The 18207-nt window shown below is 45.3% G+C and overlaps 2 protein-coding genes across 2 annotated transcripts in view; one reads left to right on the top strand and one right to left on the bottom strand.

The window, feature by feature from the left end:
* The window catches only part of LOC144752267 (apolipoprotein L1-like), a 383520-nt gene that overhangs the window by 277751 nt on the left and 87562 nt on the right, over positions 1-18207 (top strand). The window contains exon 10 of the mRNA XM_078640278.1: positions 372-434. Coding sequence (XP_078496404.1) covers positions 372-434 — 63 coding nt within the window. The remainder of the gene's footprint in view (positions 1-371; positions 435-18207) is intronic.
* LOC144752130 (uncharacterized) lies at positions 11214-14281 on the bottom strand. Its single transcript, XM_078640075.1, has 2 exons — positions 13799-14281; positions 11214-13653 (listed from the first exon to the last, which is right to left on the bottom strand). Exon 2 carries the CDS (start codon positions 13340-13342, stop codon positions 11396-11398), a length of 1947 nt encoding a protein of 648 aa, XP_078496201.1. The 5' UTR covers positions 13343-13653; positions 13799-14281; the 3' UTR covers positions 11214-11395.

Below are 18207 nucleotides of genomic sequence, written 5' to 3'. Positions count from 1 at the left end.
TTAACAAACAAATGCTAATTAGCATTAGCATTGGTCTCTATCGAAAAGTAACACAAAGCAGTTTGAAACGATGCTTTGCATTACTTTGCATCCAATGGGGCATTACATGGATGGTACACGAGCGTTCAGATGCAACCTCTACATTACATTAGTGGACTTGGTTTAGTGCCAAAATTGAACGCTGCCGGAAAGTAGGTGTTAAAAGGAGAATTTTCAAATGTATCCTTTATTTTTCGACTTTGCATGCATGCTGCACTGTGCAGCACACATATAAAGTAGGAAAAGCTGTAAAGTGTGTATAGGCATAATATTTTGTACAGTAAGGCTTACGTGTCTGAGAACAACATTCTAATATATAAGCTTTATTTCAGGATGATCTGGCTCCCTGATGGCACAGTGATGGCAGAGAGGAGAACTGCAGTCACAAACTATGGGTAGGTGTTTCTACCATCATAAACTACTTTCTGTTTTAGGAGATCTGTGTAAACAATATTAAACTGTGCCACAGTTGCCAACAGATGTCACAGTACAGTAGCAAGACACAAACTGATAAACATTAAGAAAACTCTTAGTAAACATTGAACATCAGAATTAACCATGAATATGGTTTTCAGTTGTAAGGTGTATGTATTTATTATAAATGCATGTGGTGTTGCTCAAGTATTTTCCAAATGTAGGATTCGGTTCCATTCTTAGGTTTTCTTTTAACAACTCATAGTTATCTAATATGCTACTTTCAAGACTACCCTGTCCGCCGAACCCTGACTACACCAGCTAGTTTTAGAGGCAAGCAGACCATCATGGTTCTGCCCTTGCAACACTTACTTGGACGGGTCGATGGAGCAGGGACCCTTGGAGACTGCCTGTCCTATTTGGAGCGGATGGCCTGACTTTATTTTTACCTTCTGCAGGAAAAACTGGTGTTATCAAACAGAAAAAAGCATTGGCAAAGTCTATCGATCTGACCTTTCACTTAGCTGCAGTTGCCGCAAGTACTAGACGTCCATTCCGAGTCAAAAAATCCATGTGAAGTCTTTAACCCCTTCAACGCTCATGACGAGCTCATTTGCATCTACGTTTTAACCAGTTGAGCTTGTTTTCCATAGGATTAATTATTTGAGCCGGTTCATAGTGAGGGAATGAACTTAGAATACATGTCTTGAGAGTAGTGAAAACAGATGATGTAATCCTACTATACACAGGGACTATCCATCCTTGGGAAGTGCAAGTGTCAAACAATTCCACAAAACTGCAGGACTTGGGGCCAGATGTAGCAAAATCAGAAATACCGACTCTTAATTACCGAATTTTACCGATTCGGTAATTAAGAGTAGGTATTTCTAATGTAGGTACCAATTCGGTAAATTTTACCGAATCGGTAAAAATCAGTATTTACCGATTCGGTAAATACCGAATCGGTATTTGCTATTGAATCCTATAGGCCTTGAAGCCCATTGGATTCAATATCAAATACCGATTCAGTATTTACCGAATCGGTAAATACCGAATTTTGCAAGGGTGTAGGGGGTGTCACTTTGACACCCTCTGGCACCCCTGTTTCTGGCTTGTCTGCCATGTGGCACACATACATGCCCTTACATGCCTGTACATGCACAGATGTGAATCGGTATTTTACCATGCAATTGTATTGCATGGTAAAATACCGATTTTCAAAGCCCTGTGTCAATGTGAAACTTGGCATCTACATACCAAACATACATTTTCGGTAATTTTACCGACCGGTATATTTACCGAATCGGTAAATATACCGGTCGGTAAAATTACCGAAAATGCATGTTGTTTTTCCCCCTACATCTCCATGGCCTTTTTTTTGGCCGGTAACGGCCGGTAAATGGCCAAAATCTCCCACCTACATCTGGCCCTAGGTGTTCCTCCCCAGTCAAATGAATAAGCATTGATAGTCTCTCATGAAGATGAAATCTACTAGTCAAAAGCATTAACAATCTTTTGTTGCATTGCAGTTTTGCAAGTCTTTATTTTGTGTTCTTTTAAAAGTCAAATATAAAAGCTTTGAAATTCTTACTTGAAGCTACAGTTCTACTGGTCTTTATTAAGTAATGTTAAAAGTCGAACGCAAAAGTTCCTCTAGTCGTTACTAGGTGTCCCCCCGAATCAAATACAAAACCATGAAAATTATTGTACAAAGCTGCAGTTCAACTTGATGTTACCAGGGGCCAGATGTACGAAGCATTTTACCGGTTGCAAACAGCTCTGTTAAATGCAATTTGCGATGTACAAAAGGCAAAATGCGACTCAGTGACTTGTTACCGAATCACATTGTGGTCTTGCGATTTGGTATTACAAAGCTCTGTTTAGGGCCGAATAGCACTGGTATGTATGAATGTTTTGCAACCGGAATGCAGACGCAAAACATTCATAACTTACTAACTCCATAGAGGAGGCAATAACCCATTCACGAACAGGAAGGGGTCCCCAAGAGACCCACAGACTACTGCCTATTATTAATTTTGTATTGCAGCCCATTTTCCTTTGAGGAAAATGGGCTTCATTATAAAAAAAATATTGCTTTAACTCAAAAAGCAATCACAGATGTGGTGATCTGCTGACCCCAGCTGGCCCCCATTTTGCGATTGGAGCCATTCCCAATGGGTTGCAAATTGCTACCTCCATCATGAATATTGATAAGACTGGTCCATTTGCTTCCCATTGGGAATCTCAAAATGTCTAAGCTGAGACACTCTTGTACATAGCTAGGAGGACAATGCACTGAACTGGCTTCAATCCTATTTAACGGATCGCTCTCAGAAAGTCGCATTAGGCACCTTCTCCTCCAAACCAAAACATCTGTGGTGTGGTGTCCCTCAGGGGTCTGCACTCAGCCTGCTACTTTTTAATGTCTATCTAGCCCCACTCTTCAACTTGATCGCCAAATGGGGGGTCAAGGCAATTTCATATGCAGATGATACACAACTAGTCTTCCCCTATGTTGAAGTATCAGAGGCAGCTTTCAGCAAAATAAGGGGCTGCCTTCAAGATGTAGCCAACTGGATGAATACTAACAAACTTAAGCTGAATGCATCCAAAACGGAGGTATTATTCTTTGGAAAAAATACGCATCCTCCACCAAACCTATGGTGGCCCCCCGAAATGGGTCCAGCACCAGTCCCTGGAACCAATGCAAAGAACTTGGGAGTAAGATGGGACGTGAATCTCTCTTTCTCCTCGCACGTGCAGCAGGTTACCACTGGATGTCTTCACAAACTTAGGAACCTTCGTAAATTTCTGTCTCTTCTACCTGCTGAGTGCCGCAAAATGGTAGTCCATGCGACAGTCACATCCAGACTGGACTACTCGAACGACCTCTACCTTGGTCTGCCCAAATATCTGGTGCAGCGCCTGCAGAGCGTGCAGGATGCGGCTGCGAGACTAATAAAACCAATTCCTTTCAGACATCATGTCTCTCCGCATCTGCGCGAACTGCACTGGCTCTAAGCATGGGCGGATGTAGCGAATCTGGCATACGCGAACTTGCGTATTTACGGATTCGCAATCTGCAAAATCCGCGAACTCTCTCGAATTTGCGGATTTTTTAGTTTTTTTGTGTTCGCAAGGGTTTCTGCCAGTTTGCGAGGGTTGTTTACCAGTTCCCAATTGCGAACTTACTTTTCGGCTCGCAACGGCCGCGACTATGTTGTTTCTACATCTGGTTCATCATCACAGGTTCACAGCACCCTCTGTTTCACCACTGCCACCCTCTGGTACACCCATGCCACCCTCTGGTACATCCTCACTGCCACCCTCTGGTTGGTTTATCACTGTAGATTATGGGGGTGAAAAAAAGCAAGCACATCTGCCCTGCTTCAACTGACATGAATTAATTTGGGGTTGATTAATGTGTCACTGATTTTTAAACTTCCAGTCTGGCTGGCACCTTCTTCCTTCCTTATCTGCAATTTGCTTTCTGTTGCAGTGCAATTTTTTTTAACAGGACCTTTATGGCCTACTTGTAACTATTCTATGAGCCTGCTGTGAGGGTCAGAGCAGGGTCAGAGAATAGTTGCAAATAGGCAACTGAACTCTGGAGGGGCCCCTCAGGAAGCACTAGAGTGAATGGTTACTAATGTTAAGATTGAACTTTTGCACCTGCTGATTGCTTTCAGTTTAGCAAAAATCGTTTTTCTGCAATTTCGCGTAATTTGCGGATCGCGAATCCGTGCGAGATCGATTTTGGAAGCCGCGAATTCGTGCGAATACACGATTTGTTTTTTGCTGCGTGTTTGTTCGCGTGATTTTTTGCATGTTCGCAAGCCGCTTGTAGCGCAACGTTTGCGAAGTTACCCTAGCGGTCGTACATGGGCGCGGCCATCTTGTTTGCGTGACGTAATTCCGTTTCCGGGCGCTATGTGTAATCTCGCAAAGTGTGCGGCTCGCTCGTACATGTTCGCGTGTGATCGCGAGGAAAATCTCGTGCGAACTTACCCACGCGGTCGTGGAACGGGCGCGGCCATCTTGTTTCTCATTCATTGCTATAGTTCTGGGCATGCTCTCTGTATCCTTTCTTAATCTCTGCCATCCTTTGCTTGTTTGAAGTTTTTTTTTATCTATTTTACTCATTATCTATCCCTCTATTTTTCTAGCTCTATATTTTTGTGTTTTCTGCTACTTTTTGTTCATTTTAAACTACTTTTTTAAACGCTTTTCTTTTCTTCTTCCCTGTTCTATTTCTTCTTTCTTATTTTGCATCCTTTCTGCCCAGACCATGGCAAAGGGAGCCGGGAAGAAGCCCGCAAAGGGGAAGGGTCCCCCACCCCGTGCCCGGCATTTGAGGGGGGAGACAGTTGCAGCTCGGGAGATTTTTAGTGCGGAGGAGGTGGCCGCACTAGTCTTTCACGTCCAGCGCCGCCTCCCCAAGACCATCATGGGAGGCGGCAGGATCGCTATCGGCTACGGGATCCGGGAGCGCCAGAAGCGGTGGGAGAAGGTGTGCCGGGCCATGTTTGAACACTCTGGGGTCCGGCGCACCTATAACCAGGCCACCCACTGCTGGACGGATCTCATGGACCGGGAACGCGACTTGCTGGACGTGCTCGGCGTAGAGATCCCCGGGCTTGGTGGGTAGTAGTAGCTATTTCTATCTATTTCATCACTACTCTGTTTTATCCCTCTCTGTGTGTTATTATATTGCAAATTTGTGTTTTTTACCAAGAGCAATAATGCTGCCGATTACATTGTAGGTAAATTATATTTCAAAATCTTCTATGCATTTCAGGTGCACTGCTCTCCTTCTCAGTAGCCTTGCTACTATGCTTATTTGTTTTCTATTTTGTGTTCATTTCATTGGCCTGAGAAATTATGTATGAGTGTAGTGTAAAGAACTGCGTAAGGAAGGTGGCTGGGAAGGAAAGAATATGGTATGGTGCATGGCTGGGTGAATGATGAAGCAAGGATGGGTGGAAGGAGAACAGCCTGGGTGGGTGAAACAGAAACTGTATGTGTGCATATACTTTGAATGGATGGATGCCTGGATCATGGTATTATCTGACTCTTAGATAGCATATGTGTATCTAGAGAGAGTAGACGGTCACTGGATGAACTAAGTGTTACTTTGAAGAGCATGTAACACCGCACCCGCACGTCCGTTCCAGTGTAGGAAAGGCAAGGAAAAGAAGTTGTAATTTTGTCCAAATACTACCATGAATAGTAGCAGTAGTTTGTATTGCAACTGCAAGCACAGCATATATCCCGTTATTACGGTGGACACTCCCTACCTCTCTTAATAACTTTAGTTTGGTAGTAGTACGTCATTCATGTGTGGGCACACTGTTCACTCAATAATAAGCAAAGCACCTAAAGTCATCCCATATGTCATCAAATACATCCCATGTGAAGTGATAGATAATCATATTATTTAGCTTCTTCATTTTCCTTTTCTAGTACTCATTTGCACTGTAGGGTGAAAGCTAAATTAATTAAGCAGTAGCCCTTTTAACAGAGTATTCTCAGTGCCACAAGGAATAGAAAAGTAAGAGCTTCACCACCTGCATGTACTGGACCGGTACAGTAACGCAAGTCTGTCTCACTCATCATGGTGTGCGTCTGTTTTTCTCGGGTGCAAGTTCACTGCGCTGGCATTATGCCGGCTTGCATAAGATAACGTACCAATTTTCCTAAACAAGAGAGAAGAAGAAGAATAACTGGTGTACTGTCATAGTCGACTGTAATGGAAGTCCATAGTGCTCGTAGAATTTGTTCCTTAAACTCCCACTAATGTTAGAGCAAGGATGAAGAAGTGGGAGGTTAGATAGATACTGTCCTCAATAGTTATGTACTGTGCTTTCAATTTGCTACTTGTACTGTGACACAACTTTCTGCTCAATCATTTTGTGTTAATCTTAAGGAGCATTGGTTACAGAGTGACTATGTCTTTCTTTCTTCATATAGTTGCTCCTTCCAAATCAACCAGAAGACCATCTAGGAGGGAGCTGGCTCAAATGGCCCGGCAACGGAGGCTGGATGCCACTGTCGCCGAATATCGGCGGCTGGTGGCCCTGGAGGAGGAGGAGACGCAGTCTACCGGTACAACATCCACTGGTACAGCTGCATCCTCCTCCGTGCTCCCACGGGCTGCCAGCCAGCGCAGTGCTCCAGCGGTACGGAGCCGGGCTACCAAAGCCAACCGCCACCGCCAAGCAGCAAAAACAGCAGCTGCCCCCCACAGGAGTTGCAAGGCACACCAGCGCCGCTTATCCCTAAGAGTGTCCTACCTGGAGCAGGAGGTCCATACCTGCAAGAACTTGGTGGAGGGCCTCCGCTTCGACCATGCCACCCTCCGCAAGGAGTATGATGCCCTGGCCGCTAAAGTCAACAGCACCCTCCCGTAGTGTAGTGTCCCTTGCCCCTTTTTTTGAGACTTTTGGGGGGTGGGAATTGGGAGTTGGGTTGTGGGACTTTTGAAGCACAATCGTTGGGGTTAGGGAGGGTCTTGCGGGAGATTATTTTGTTAGGGCTACAAAAATATACTTTTTGAAACTTTATCTGACCATACCTGTTTTTTACTGCTTTTGAGTCTGGTGGGTGGGGGTTTAACAGTAAGTTTGTTTTCCTGAAGAGTCCTAGGACTTTAGTAGTACTACCGTCAATCTCTCGTCTATTCCTAATACTCCATTATACTACCTCCCACCAAACGCTTATCTTACCTGTAATTTGTGTTTGAAAGTAGGGCTAGGCCCAGGGCTGGCTCCACGGGAAATGGCGATTAAGGTTGGCAATCCTGGGCGGATGAAATGTCCTCATTGCGGTGGTACTAGTGGTGTGACACAGTGGCAGTTGCATGCCTATGGAAAAAAGAAAATGAAACCTGGTTTGTCCTTACTGTAGCATTACAACGGTACGATAGAGAATATAGCAGGTGACAGTACACTAGAACAGTGCCACACAGAGCCTAACAAATGGTAAAGTATTGGAAGTATAACTAGTACTTGCGTTGAATTTCTTTGACATTGGCTACTACTACAAGAAATAGTACTGAAGCTGAGTAAGTCTAGAATATATCCTCGGATTCCTTCACCAGCCTGTTGATATGACCTTATCCTCCCCAGCAAGTGTGTGGAATTATTGATGTCATTTAGTCACACATCAAGCAAAACCACACAGCCCGGGGGAAGAGGGTTAGGGACGGGTTTGGAAAATGGATGGGAATGGGGGTTTCTTTTTGGGTAGGTTTTGTTGAGAGAAAAAAAAAAGCACAGCATGGACAAACAATAATTCAAGATAAAGAAATCTTTGGGTACAAAGCTAACCATAAATCTTTTTAAGTAACATAAAGGAAGTGCATGCCCTACTGCATGCATTGTTAATGAAAGGTAAGTAGTACTAGAATGCAACAGTACAGGGCTGCAGCGTTTTCACTTGCCTATCTCTGCACTCAGAGAAACACTTCTTATTCTAACATTAAATTAGGTTTAAAAATTAGCCGAAGTAAAACCCATAGAATGGCTGTAGGGATCAATTTAGAAGCAGAGAGAGATCCAAGAAATGGAGTCACACTCATAGAAGAAAACAATGGATACTGTATATGTATGTTGTTGTAGTTGTCCTGTTGAATTTGGTAAGTAAGTTGCATGCAGCAAACAATTCCTCTTATTAGCGGCACTCCTCCATTCCAGCTGACACTTCGTCCATCAATGTTGGTGACCAGAAGACACCCTGTCCACTGCTTGCATGGCGGATGCTGAATTGCGGCTCGCTAATGTGAAGCCTGACTCCATCCTTTTTTCCCCATTGCACAGACTGAAACCCGGCCTGTAATTATTGAACGAAAAATAGGAAGTGCTATTACAACACCACTGATAAATAAATACAAGGTGTGTACGCTGTGTAGTGCAAAAAGTCACACTTTGATTTTCCAAATAGACAGTACAATATTTTTGAAAGTGCGTACTCTGTCTGAGTCACCTTTTGAAGGATAAATAAGTATGGGCAAATTAATTTAGCGGATCTTTCCCCTCAAGCTAGGTGTACTGTAAACTGTGTTTTAGAACAAAATTAGACCTTCCCAGCAGTGCTCCCGCCTCCCACCCAGACCCTTACTAAAGCCAGTCGCAAAAATGTAGAAGACCCCCAATCAGATCTCAAAAAAAGAGGCCTAGCAGAAAACTGGTGACAAAACGTACTTTGAAAGTAAAAGTAGGCCCAAATACCCCCTTACCCACCGTGGATTGTATTTCCAAACCACTTGCAAGCAAGCAAAAGTATCCATAGCCAGCATCGCTCCAAGACTCGAAGGCCCCTCCACCCAAACACATGCAATAGAAATACTGGTAACCCTAACGAGCCCTAAGTTAAGAATAGTGGCAAAGGCTTTCTTTAACTATGCCAAATCCCCCCTTTCCCACCATACTACTGGTTTAGAGTCTGGTGGGTGGTGGTTTAACAGTAAGTTAGTTTTCCTGAAACTTAAGTCTGTGTCATTTTCTTCCTTTAAGTGTAAATGGCTAAATATTTTCAACATTAAGTGCCTCTCACCGAGTAAGTGATCCCCCCTTTCCCACCATGGATTTTCTTCAAATCGCTTGCAACAAAAATTACACATTCCCACGAGTGCTCTAAAACCCCAGAACTCAGTTTCAAAAATCAAGAACACCCAAACACAGGCAATCCTGCTGCTAGGGCTAACCCTAACGAACCCTAAGTTACAAAAAGTGCCAAAACCTTTTTCCTCATGGATGTTGTTTAAACCAGTTTTATCCGGTATTAGACCTTCCCAGCAATGGCCCCAGAGCCGTCAACCCAGGCGAAAACAAGTAGAAGACCCCCAAACAGCCAAAAAGCAAAAGTACAAAAATGTGGACTTTGTCACTTTTGTGAACATTTCTAAAATCACTCAGCGCGCGCTCTGCAGCTATGCCCTAACTCCCCTCTGCCTCCATGGATTTCCTTCAAACCTCTTGCTATCTAAACTATCCATACCCAGTAGTGCTCCCAGACCCCGAAACCCACCCACAAACACCAGGAAGCCCCCCAAACAGGCCCCTGAAAACGCTACATTGAGCGAAAAGTCAGAAAAGGCAAAACCTTTTTTCCTCATGGATGTTGTTTAAACCAGTTTTATCCGGTATTAGACCTTCCCAGCAATGGCCCCAGAGCCGTCAACCCAGGCGAAAACAAGTAGAAGACCCCCAAACAGCCAAAAAACTAAAGTACAGGTGATTAAAGTTTTAATTATATTAACTTGTGCAAAACAAAGAAAGACAGAAACACAGGAATAAAAGTCAATAAGTACTAAAAAGAAAATGTCTGAATTAATTGGCTCATTTTCAGGCCTCGGTGTCAGGGAAGAAGAGTTCATCCTCATACTCTGCGAAATCATCAGGCAGGAGTAGGTCAGTGTCACCTAACACAGAAGAAATTCCCTCATCTAAGTTGCTGTCCTCCTCGTCTTCTTCCATCGTGCGATCTGGTACTTTGAAATCTGGTGGTATGAGGTGCTCATTCATCTTGATCATTGTCAATATCTCCACATTTTTGGGCAAGAGGCGGGTCCGTTTGCAAGTTACAATGCCACCAGCAGCACTGAAAACACGTTCAGAAGACACGCTTGCGAGTGGGCAAGACAAGTAATGTATAGCCAGGCGGGAGATCTCTGGCCACAATTCTTTTTTCCCATGTCAATACGCCAATGGGTCAGCATTGACATAGACCTCTGTTGAGTCATTCAGATAGTCCTGCACCATCGACTCAAAGTTCTTCACGTTTCCTCCACTTTGCTGAATTTTCGCTCGGACCTTTTCAGAACCATAACCAATCTCAGCTAGCCAATCCTCTTCATCACCCGATATTTCTGTTGTGTCTGGTGCAGATGATGCGGTTGCCGGTGTCTTCAACGGCTCAGAGGTCACTTCTGCCACAGCCACAGGTGCAGAAGTGGAGTCTTCTGACTGGGGATGGCCTGCTGATGCTGATGTACTGCCTTTTCCTTCAATTTGCTTCCGTTCTCTTTCAAACCTGATGGCTGACCAGGCTACCCAACGTTTGTACTTTGTAGCATCTTCATCACTAAAAGGAAATAATGCAGAGCCTGCCAGCGCCTTTTTGTAGCGTGGATGCAGAATAGTAGCACAAATGTAATGCTGTTCTGAGTGGATCTTTTGAAGACGTTCATCGCCACGTAGACGCTCTAATAATTTCTCCGCCAAAAGAAAAGCTTCTTGCTTTTCTTCATCGTTTTGAAACTTTGAAGACACCGCCTTCAGTTTGTGCTCCAGCATGCGCAACAATGGGATAGCTTTTCCCAAATTACAGTCCTCCCTGCTGACTGCATGCGTGAAGAACTCAAAAGGACGAAGCATGTCTGTCAGGCTTTTAACTAGCTCCGATTGCGCCGCATTTAACCTCAGGTCCTCCTTCACAGCTGTACCCATTGTTAAGAAATACTGATCGAGTACCGTAAACTGCTCATTCAGACGCTCAAGCATGTAGAAGGTTGAGTTCCAACGTGTTGGCACCTCCTGGATGAGTGCTTTCACTGGCATTCGATGTTCATGTAGCAGGCTCCTCAGATGCTTCCGGTCCTTAAAAGAATGGTTGAAATGGTTGCACATTTTTCGGCAGGTGACCACTAACTGGCATGCTGGACTTTCTTTCTCCAAGAATTTTTTAACAACCAGGTTTATACAGTGCGCCAAACACGGCACTCTGAAATAGTCACCCAGTTCCATGGCCTTAACTACATTGGCGCCATTATCCGTGGAAACATAACCAATGCCGCGTTTTTTTGGAGACAGCCAGTGAAAGACCTTTGTGTTGAACTCATTCAAAATGTTTTCTGCTGTATGACGTTTCTCCAAGCCAAACATGGCTAGTGTTGCATGTTTCCGAGTAGCTTTAAAAACTTGGTCCAGGTCAGCACCTGTGTTTAGCTTTGCTTTAACCCCTGAAAAAAAAAACAGTGTGCAGTGATGCACATGTAATCAGTGCCTGCGCCACTGGTCCACATGTCTGTTGTGAGATGTATAGTGTGAACAGCACTCTTCTGCAAAGCTGCCCCAATCACCTCCAGCACATCTTCATGTAGTGCTGGAACCGCAACTCGGGCAAAATAGTACCGGCTAGGAACCTTCCATTTAGGGCAGAGCGCTGCCACTAATTCGAGAAAACCAACCCCTTCTACAAAAGAAAAAGGGAGAAGATCCAGCGCTAGCATTTTAGCCAGCTTAGTGTTATACAGACGCACCATTGGGTGGTTGCGGTCATATGGCGCGTCTGAAAACAACATTGTTTTAATGTTGCCCTGGACCATTTTACGGGATGATGATGATGACTTCTTCGACCCAGTTACGCTCGCTGATGAACTTTTTCGCATTGGTGTCTCACTCTGTCCCACACTCTTAGTGTTGGTCCCAGGGGTACTGGGTGTAAGTGAAGTGTGTGACACTTCTTCCTCCTCGTCATCATCAGATGGAACATCAACGTTTTCTCGACTTGCAATTCGGGCTTCCTTGAGCTCCTTTAGGTGCGCAAACCATTGGACAGCGTGCTGTCTCTCAAGATGACCTCTCCGGCCTCCAGTCCCATAGTTGGTACCAAGCTTACCACGACTAACTGCAAGCTTACAAATGCTACAAATGGCTATGTTTTCCCTTTTTGTGGAAACACTAAAGAAGTCCCAAACTGTGGACTTGAAATGTCTGTGGGGGCCGGAGGAGGCGATACTGGTGGTAGCCGTGCTGCTAATGCCAGATGAAGTGGAGGATGTGTATTGCTGAACTTTACTATGTTGTGCACTTTCACCACCACTAATTGAGGTCGAGGTGGATAGAGGTCCCTTCTGGCGAGTAAGAAATATGGAAGCGGTACGTTGTGGTGTACTAGTTAACATCAATGATTCTGGTGTTCCCATTGCCACCTCGTCGACTTCATCATCACGCTCAGCAGCCTGTCGGGCTAGGGTCAAAATGTCTGTTTGCTGCAGGCCCGCTGGGGCTTCAGTGACGTTAGTGTTGATGACTGCGTCGTCGTCGTGAGAGTCTTCAGCAGCAGGAGTATACGCCACTTCTTGTTGAGCGTCATCACACTCCATAACTTTGAGAGTTTCAACGACCTTCCTTTTACGCTTGGCTACCTTTGTCAGATCATGGTGTGCCTCCTCAACCTCACTCTCTGACGGCAGTGTTGCTGGTTCCCAAGTAAGATCCAGATCATCAGAAGGAGGTGGGCTTGAAGAAGATGTAGACACCAACACCCTTGATCTTTTCCTTGCTCGGGATGTGGAAGACAATGAATGATCATCAGGAGGAGTGGCTTCCTCGAATGATACCTCGGCTTGATTGTCGATTTCCAGGTGTGCCCCTACTTCTGGAGGAACAACTATTGTGGCCACTTGTTGTGCCCCTCCATGCACCTCTGCTTGCTCCTCTCCTTGCGCCGCCTCTCCTTCCACATGTACTTGGGCTTGTACTTGCACATGTGATTGTTGTTGCGGCTGTGGTTGTTCAACACTCGTCAGATGAGTTACAATAACCTGTGTTGATTGAGGGACATTGCTGCTACTGTCTTGCGATGAGCCAACATCACTGGTCGATGGTGATTGAACAACTATACTGGCTGCTTCTGCAGCAGTCAAGGGCTTGGACCTAAGTTGGCGTGGTGGTGGTGGCACTGAGCCCAATGGAGCGGAGGTGCTGCTCCCAGCTTGGTCCCCAGCAGACCCCGCTGCTGCTGCAGGCGTACTTTTTTTTTTCCCAAAAAATGTGGCGGTCGGCATCACACCAGTTTCCTTGGTAAGTGGCGCCACTTGCTTCTTCTGCTCCTTACTGGCAACATTCTTGCTAGAGGAGCTACGGGCAACTTTTTTTGGGGCCATCTTCTTCAGATGTCGCTCTGAACAGCAGGCCGCAGTTGCACAAGTTGCAGAGTTGTCTGTGGCCACACCCACACGTGACGTTGTGCTGCACACACCGCAGCAGGACTTATTCCTGGCACTGGTGGTTCTCTTGTGCACCTACAAGCAATGGAAGACAGAGGAACATCACTTATACACCCCAAAAAGTCGAAAAAACACACAAAAATCAGCACAATCCCATTCCCAGCCCATCTATGGCCGCAATGGTGTTTAAATTCAAGAAGACAGACACCCCACAGAAAGACTAGGCCCATGCACCACTCACACTACCCCTGAGCAAAAGGCCCCACCAACAGCCCCAAAAAAACGACAAAAAACACAAAAGTCAGCACAATCCCAGCCCATCCATGGCCTCAATGGTGTTTCAATTCAAGAAGACACCCCACAGAAAGACTAGGCCCATGCAACAATCACCACCCATGGGCAAAGGGCCCCACCAGCAGCCCCAAAAAAACGACAAAAAACACAAGATTCAGCACAATCGCAGCCCATCCATGGCCTCAATGGTGTTTAAATTCAAGAAGACACCCCACAGAAAGACTAGGCCCATGCAACACTCACCACCCATGGGCAAAGGGCCCCACCAGCAGCCCCCAAAAAACGACAAAAAACACAAAATTCAGCACAATCCCAGCCCATCCATGGCCTCAATGGTGTTTAAATTCAAGAAGACACTCCACAGAAATACTAGGCCCATGCACCACTCACTACCCCTGGGCATAATGGATGAAAAGTAGGCAAAATTAGTGCAGGCCTCAGACACTGCCTCTCTTCAAAATGGCCCCTTGCACCACAAGCACATGTTGCCTGTACCAGCACTCAAGATGGCCACCACCACCAACCACATGGCCAGTCCCCATCAACAGTACACCCAAAAAAAAAACGAAAAACACACAAAAATCACCACAATCCAATGCCATCCAGGATGTTTACATTAAAGAGATGGAGACCCCACAGGCAGACTCTGTCCATGCACCACCACCCCTGGGCAAAGGGCCCCACCAGCAGCCCCAAAAAAATGACAAAAAACACAAAATTCAGCACAATCCCAGCCCATCCATGGCCTCAATGGTGTTTAAATTCAAGGAGACGCCCCACAGAAAGACTAGGCCCATGCAACACTCACCACCCCTGGGCAAAGGGCCCCACCAGCAGCCCCAAAAAAACTACAAAAAACACAAAATTCAGCACAATCCCAGCCCATCTATGGCCTCAATGGTGTTTAAATTCAAGAAGACACCCCACAGAAAGACTAGGCCCATGCAACACTCACCACCCCTGGGCAAAGGGCCCCACCAGCAGCCTCAAAAAAACGACAAACACAAAATTCAGCACAATCCCAGCCCATCCATGGCCTCAATGGTGTTTAAATTCAAGAAGACACTCCACAGAAAGACTAGGCCCATGCACCACTCACTACCCCTGGGCATAATGGATGAAAAGTAGGCAAAATAAGTGCAGGCCTCAGACACTGCCTCTCTTCAAAATGGCCCCTTGCACCCCAAGCACATGTTGCCTGTACCAGCACTCAAGATGGCCACCACCACCAACCACATGGCCAGTCCACATCAACAGTACACCCCAAAAAAAACGAAAAACACACAAAAATCACCACAATCCAATGCCATCCAGGATGTTTACATTGAAAAGACCCCACAGGCAGACTCAGTCCATGCACCACTCACTACCCCTGGGCAAAAGGCCCCAACAGCAGCCCCAAAAAATCGACAAAAAACACAAAATTAAGCACAATCCCAGCCCATCCATGGCCTCAATGATGTTTAAATTCAACAAAACAGTTGTATAATGCATCCAGAACCAACCCTGGTCCTACTGGATACTGTGGCTACCCACAATATATTTTATTTAATGTTCTGAAAAAGTTTCAAAATTGTAGTTGCAGCAACTGTAATGCCCCAAACAAACTTACTTGTCTCTTCTTCTAATCCAAAGGTGATCCAAAGAAAGTTAAAAAGGCCTCAAATCCAAATATCCAGCAGCACCCACAAAAAGTAATCCTTCCAGGTCAAGGTCCAAATGAAAGTGACCAGCACATGAAGAAAGCACTGGGAGGAGCCTGTTGGACAGGAACAGGAAGTTGGAGACTGTGGGGCGCTTCCTTCCTCCCCCCCCCCAAAAAAAATGGACTCCTTGCAAAACAAAATGCAGGCAAATGTCAACCTGAGGAGTGATTCTGATAAAAATCATCATTTTCTGAAGGTTTATGCTGTTTGCTGGTGGATTTCTTGTGCAGAATTGCAAAATCTCTATTTCGCGAGTGCGAGATTGTTCCTGCCCGCCGCACCTACGTGTTCGCAATTGCGAACTCTCGCGATGGGTGCTGTGCAAGGTAGAGTAGCAAGCCGCGATTACGTATTCGCGGGCGCCAACTCCCGCGGGATCCCGCAGCAAGATCCAAAATGGCGCAGCACTCGCAAAATATCGAGAAAAACAACTCGGCAAACGCTGAATGACGGAAAGTGAACGCCGTGCGCCACGCCGCGCGCCGCAATATTGGATCACCAAGCAAAAAAATGCGCCGCGTGCGAATTGACGGATTTTCGGCAAATTCGCTAGAGTTCACGGATTGCGAATTTACCGAAAATCCGCAAATTCCGCGAGCGGAACGGATTTTACGCCCATGCTTAACTGGCTCCCAGTAGTGAGCAGAATTAAATTCAAAGTTCTCACCCTGGCGTTTAGAGCATTAAAAGGTACTTGCCCTACCTATTTAAAACTCAGACTCCCCCGCTACCATCAGGAGAGACATCTACGCTCCAATTCCCTGCTTCAGCTAAACATTCCACGAGTTAGGAAGGCCAGACTTGGGGGCAGATCCTTCTCTGCTGGCACGGCGAAACTCTGGAACGCCCTGCCACTGGCCATTCAATCTACCTCGACAGAAGCAAGTTTTAAGAAGCTCTTAAAGACCTGGCTTTTTATGCAAAAAACCTAAGCAATTCACCAAGCTTCTTGCTCAGCTGAAAGCACTCTCTTAGCGCCGGGACACCTCCTTGTGAGGTAGCTGTTCGCGCTTTACAAGAATCAGTATTATTATTATTATTATTACTTGAGATTTCCTAATTGTGAATTGCAAAAATTCACAATTAGGAAATTGCAAACTGACTTTTTTGTACATCTGGCCCCAAACTTTACCACCAAGTCTATGAAGTCAGAATAATAATAATACTATGTGAGAGAGAGCATCTTTAAGATCGTCAACCTATGATACAAAAGAGAGGCTCGTATTCTTCAGGCCATCAAGCCTCTGCTAGGACTTGGTTGAAATTGGTGATGCATGTCAATAAGTCTCTAGAGCTTTGATGTAAGTTGAGCAGCTCGTTGTCGCTTGACTGACAAATCACATGTACAGCAAACAATTTCATTATTACTGCCTTAACACCTTCACTGCGGCGGCTATTCCGTCGCAGTGCTACGGGTTTGGGGTGGCCGCGCGGCGGCCGCATGCTGGTGACGGACCCGCTCCGTCACCAGCGTCGGTTGAGCTGTGCTCGTGACGGAGCGGTTCCGTCACGGCCCGCCCCGCTCAATAGAACGCTCAGCGCAGGCGCGGAATTCGCGCCGCGCATGAGCGTTCTATCGAGCTGGGCGGGCCATGACGGAACCGCTCCGTCATCAGCACAGCTCAACCGACGCTGATGACGGAGCGGTTCCGTCATCAGCACCGAAGGGGTTAAAGGCAGGCCAATTATAGATAAGAGGGTCATTGTTATCTAGTCATCTCTAAGTGCCCTCCAAAAGAAAAAGAAAAACACATTGATATTCTTATGAAGCTGCAGCGCCACAGGCATTACTAGATCTTTCAAGTCAGAAGCAACTGCTTAACAAGTCTGTCGCAACGCTGAAATAACTCACGTTATTACCAAATGTCCCTCTTGAGTAAATGCAACTGCTTCAAAGGTCCTTCAAACTGTTGAGGGGGTGTAATAAAATGTATTTATCCACACTTGCTACTCTAATAAATTGTGCTTGATTATAATTGGATAAATGAACTTACGAATGCTGAGGCATGGTGGTAGTCTTTCGTGAAGAGGTGTCCCTCACAAGTCAAATGTAAAGCTTTGAAATTCTTCCATCAACCTGCAGTTACACTAGTTGTCCCTAAGTGTCTTCAATTCCCCTGCTAGGAGCGAATGCCGTTGCTGTATCCTTCAGAACAAAGCCAATACCCACCTACCCCATACAACTACATCTGCGTACGTCCAATAGGGTCTGAATTTGAACTTGGAGGACAGATTACTCCGTCACAACAGTGATGGATATCCCACCTGCTGAAATATAAATCCCAGAGGATACAAAGGATTTATAGTTCTTCGGACTGGATATATTTCACCATTGGAATGGAGTAGCCCATCTGCCAAGATCTAAATCGGGAGTTTAGTCACTGTTCAAAACATATATGATGAGGCCAGCATGAATATACATACACTTGTATAATTTACATTTTATTTATTATTTTAAATATAATTCTATATATTGTCCATCCAAATAGTCATCTTTTCTGTGCAATAGTGATTAAATACTAACCCCAAGATGCATCAAGAACCCATTTTGTTATTCCTTAATAGCGATAATGATTCGCTATTAAGGAATAGCAAAACGCAATGCATGAAGAAATCACAAAAAAATAGCAATTTCTTAAAATTCCTTAATTGCGACTCGCAAATTGCGAGTCCCAATTAAGGAATGCCTAGAGGCCCACAGGAATGATTGGGTAGACATTCTCAATTTGCAAATCGCAATTAGCGAATCACAAATTGAGAATGCGATTTCAAGGGTGCAGGGGTGTCCAAAGGACACCCTGT

This window comes from Lissotriton helveticus, chromosome 4_2 (genome assembly GCF_964261635.1).
Source record: "Lissotriton helveticus chromosome 4_2, aLisHel1.1, whole genome shotgun sequence".
NCBI classification, from domain to species: Eukaryota; Metazoa; Chordata; class Amphibia; order Caudata; family Salamandridae; genus Lissotriton; species Lissotriton helveticus.
This window is presented reverse-complemented; position numbering and strand designations above follow the sequence as displayed.

What these genes read in the sequence shown, in the direction of transcription:
- LOC144752130 (XM_078640075.1), bottom strand. Translation starts at nt 13,342, where the DNA reads ATGGCCCCAAAAAAAGTTGCCCGTAGCTCCTCTAGCAAGAATGTTGCC.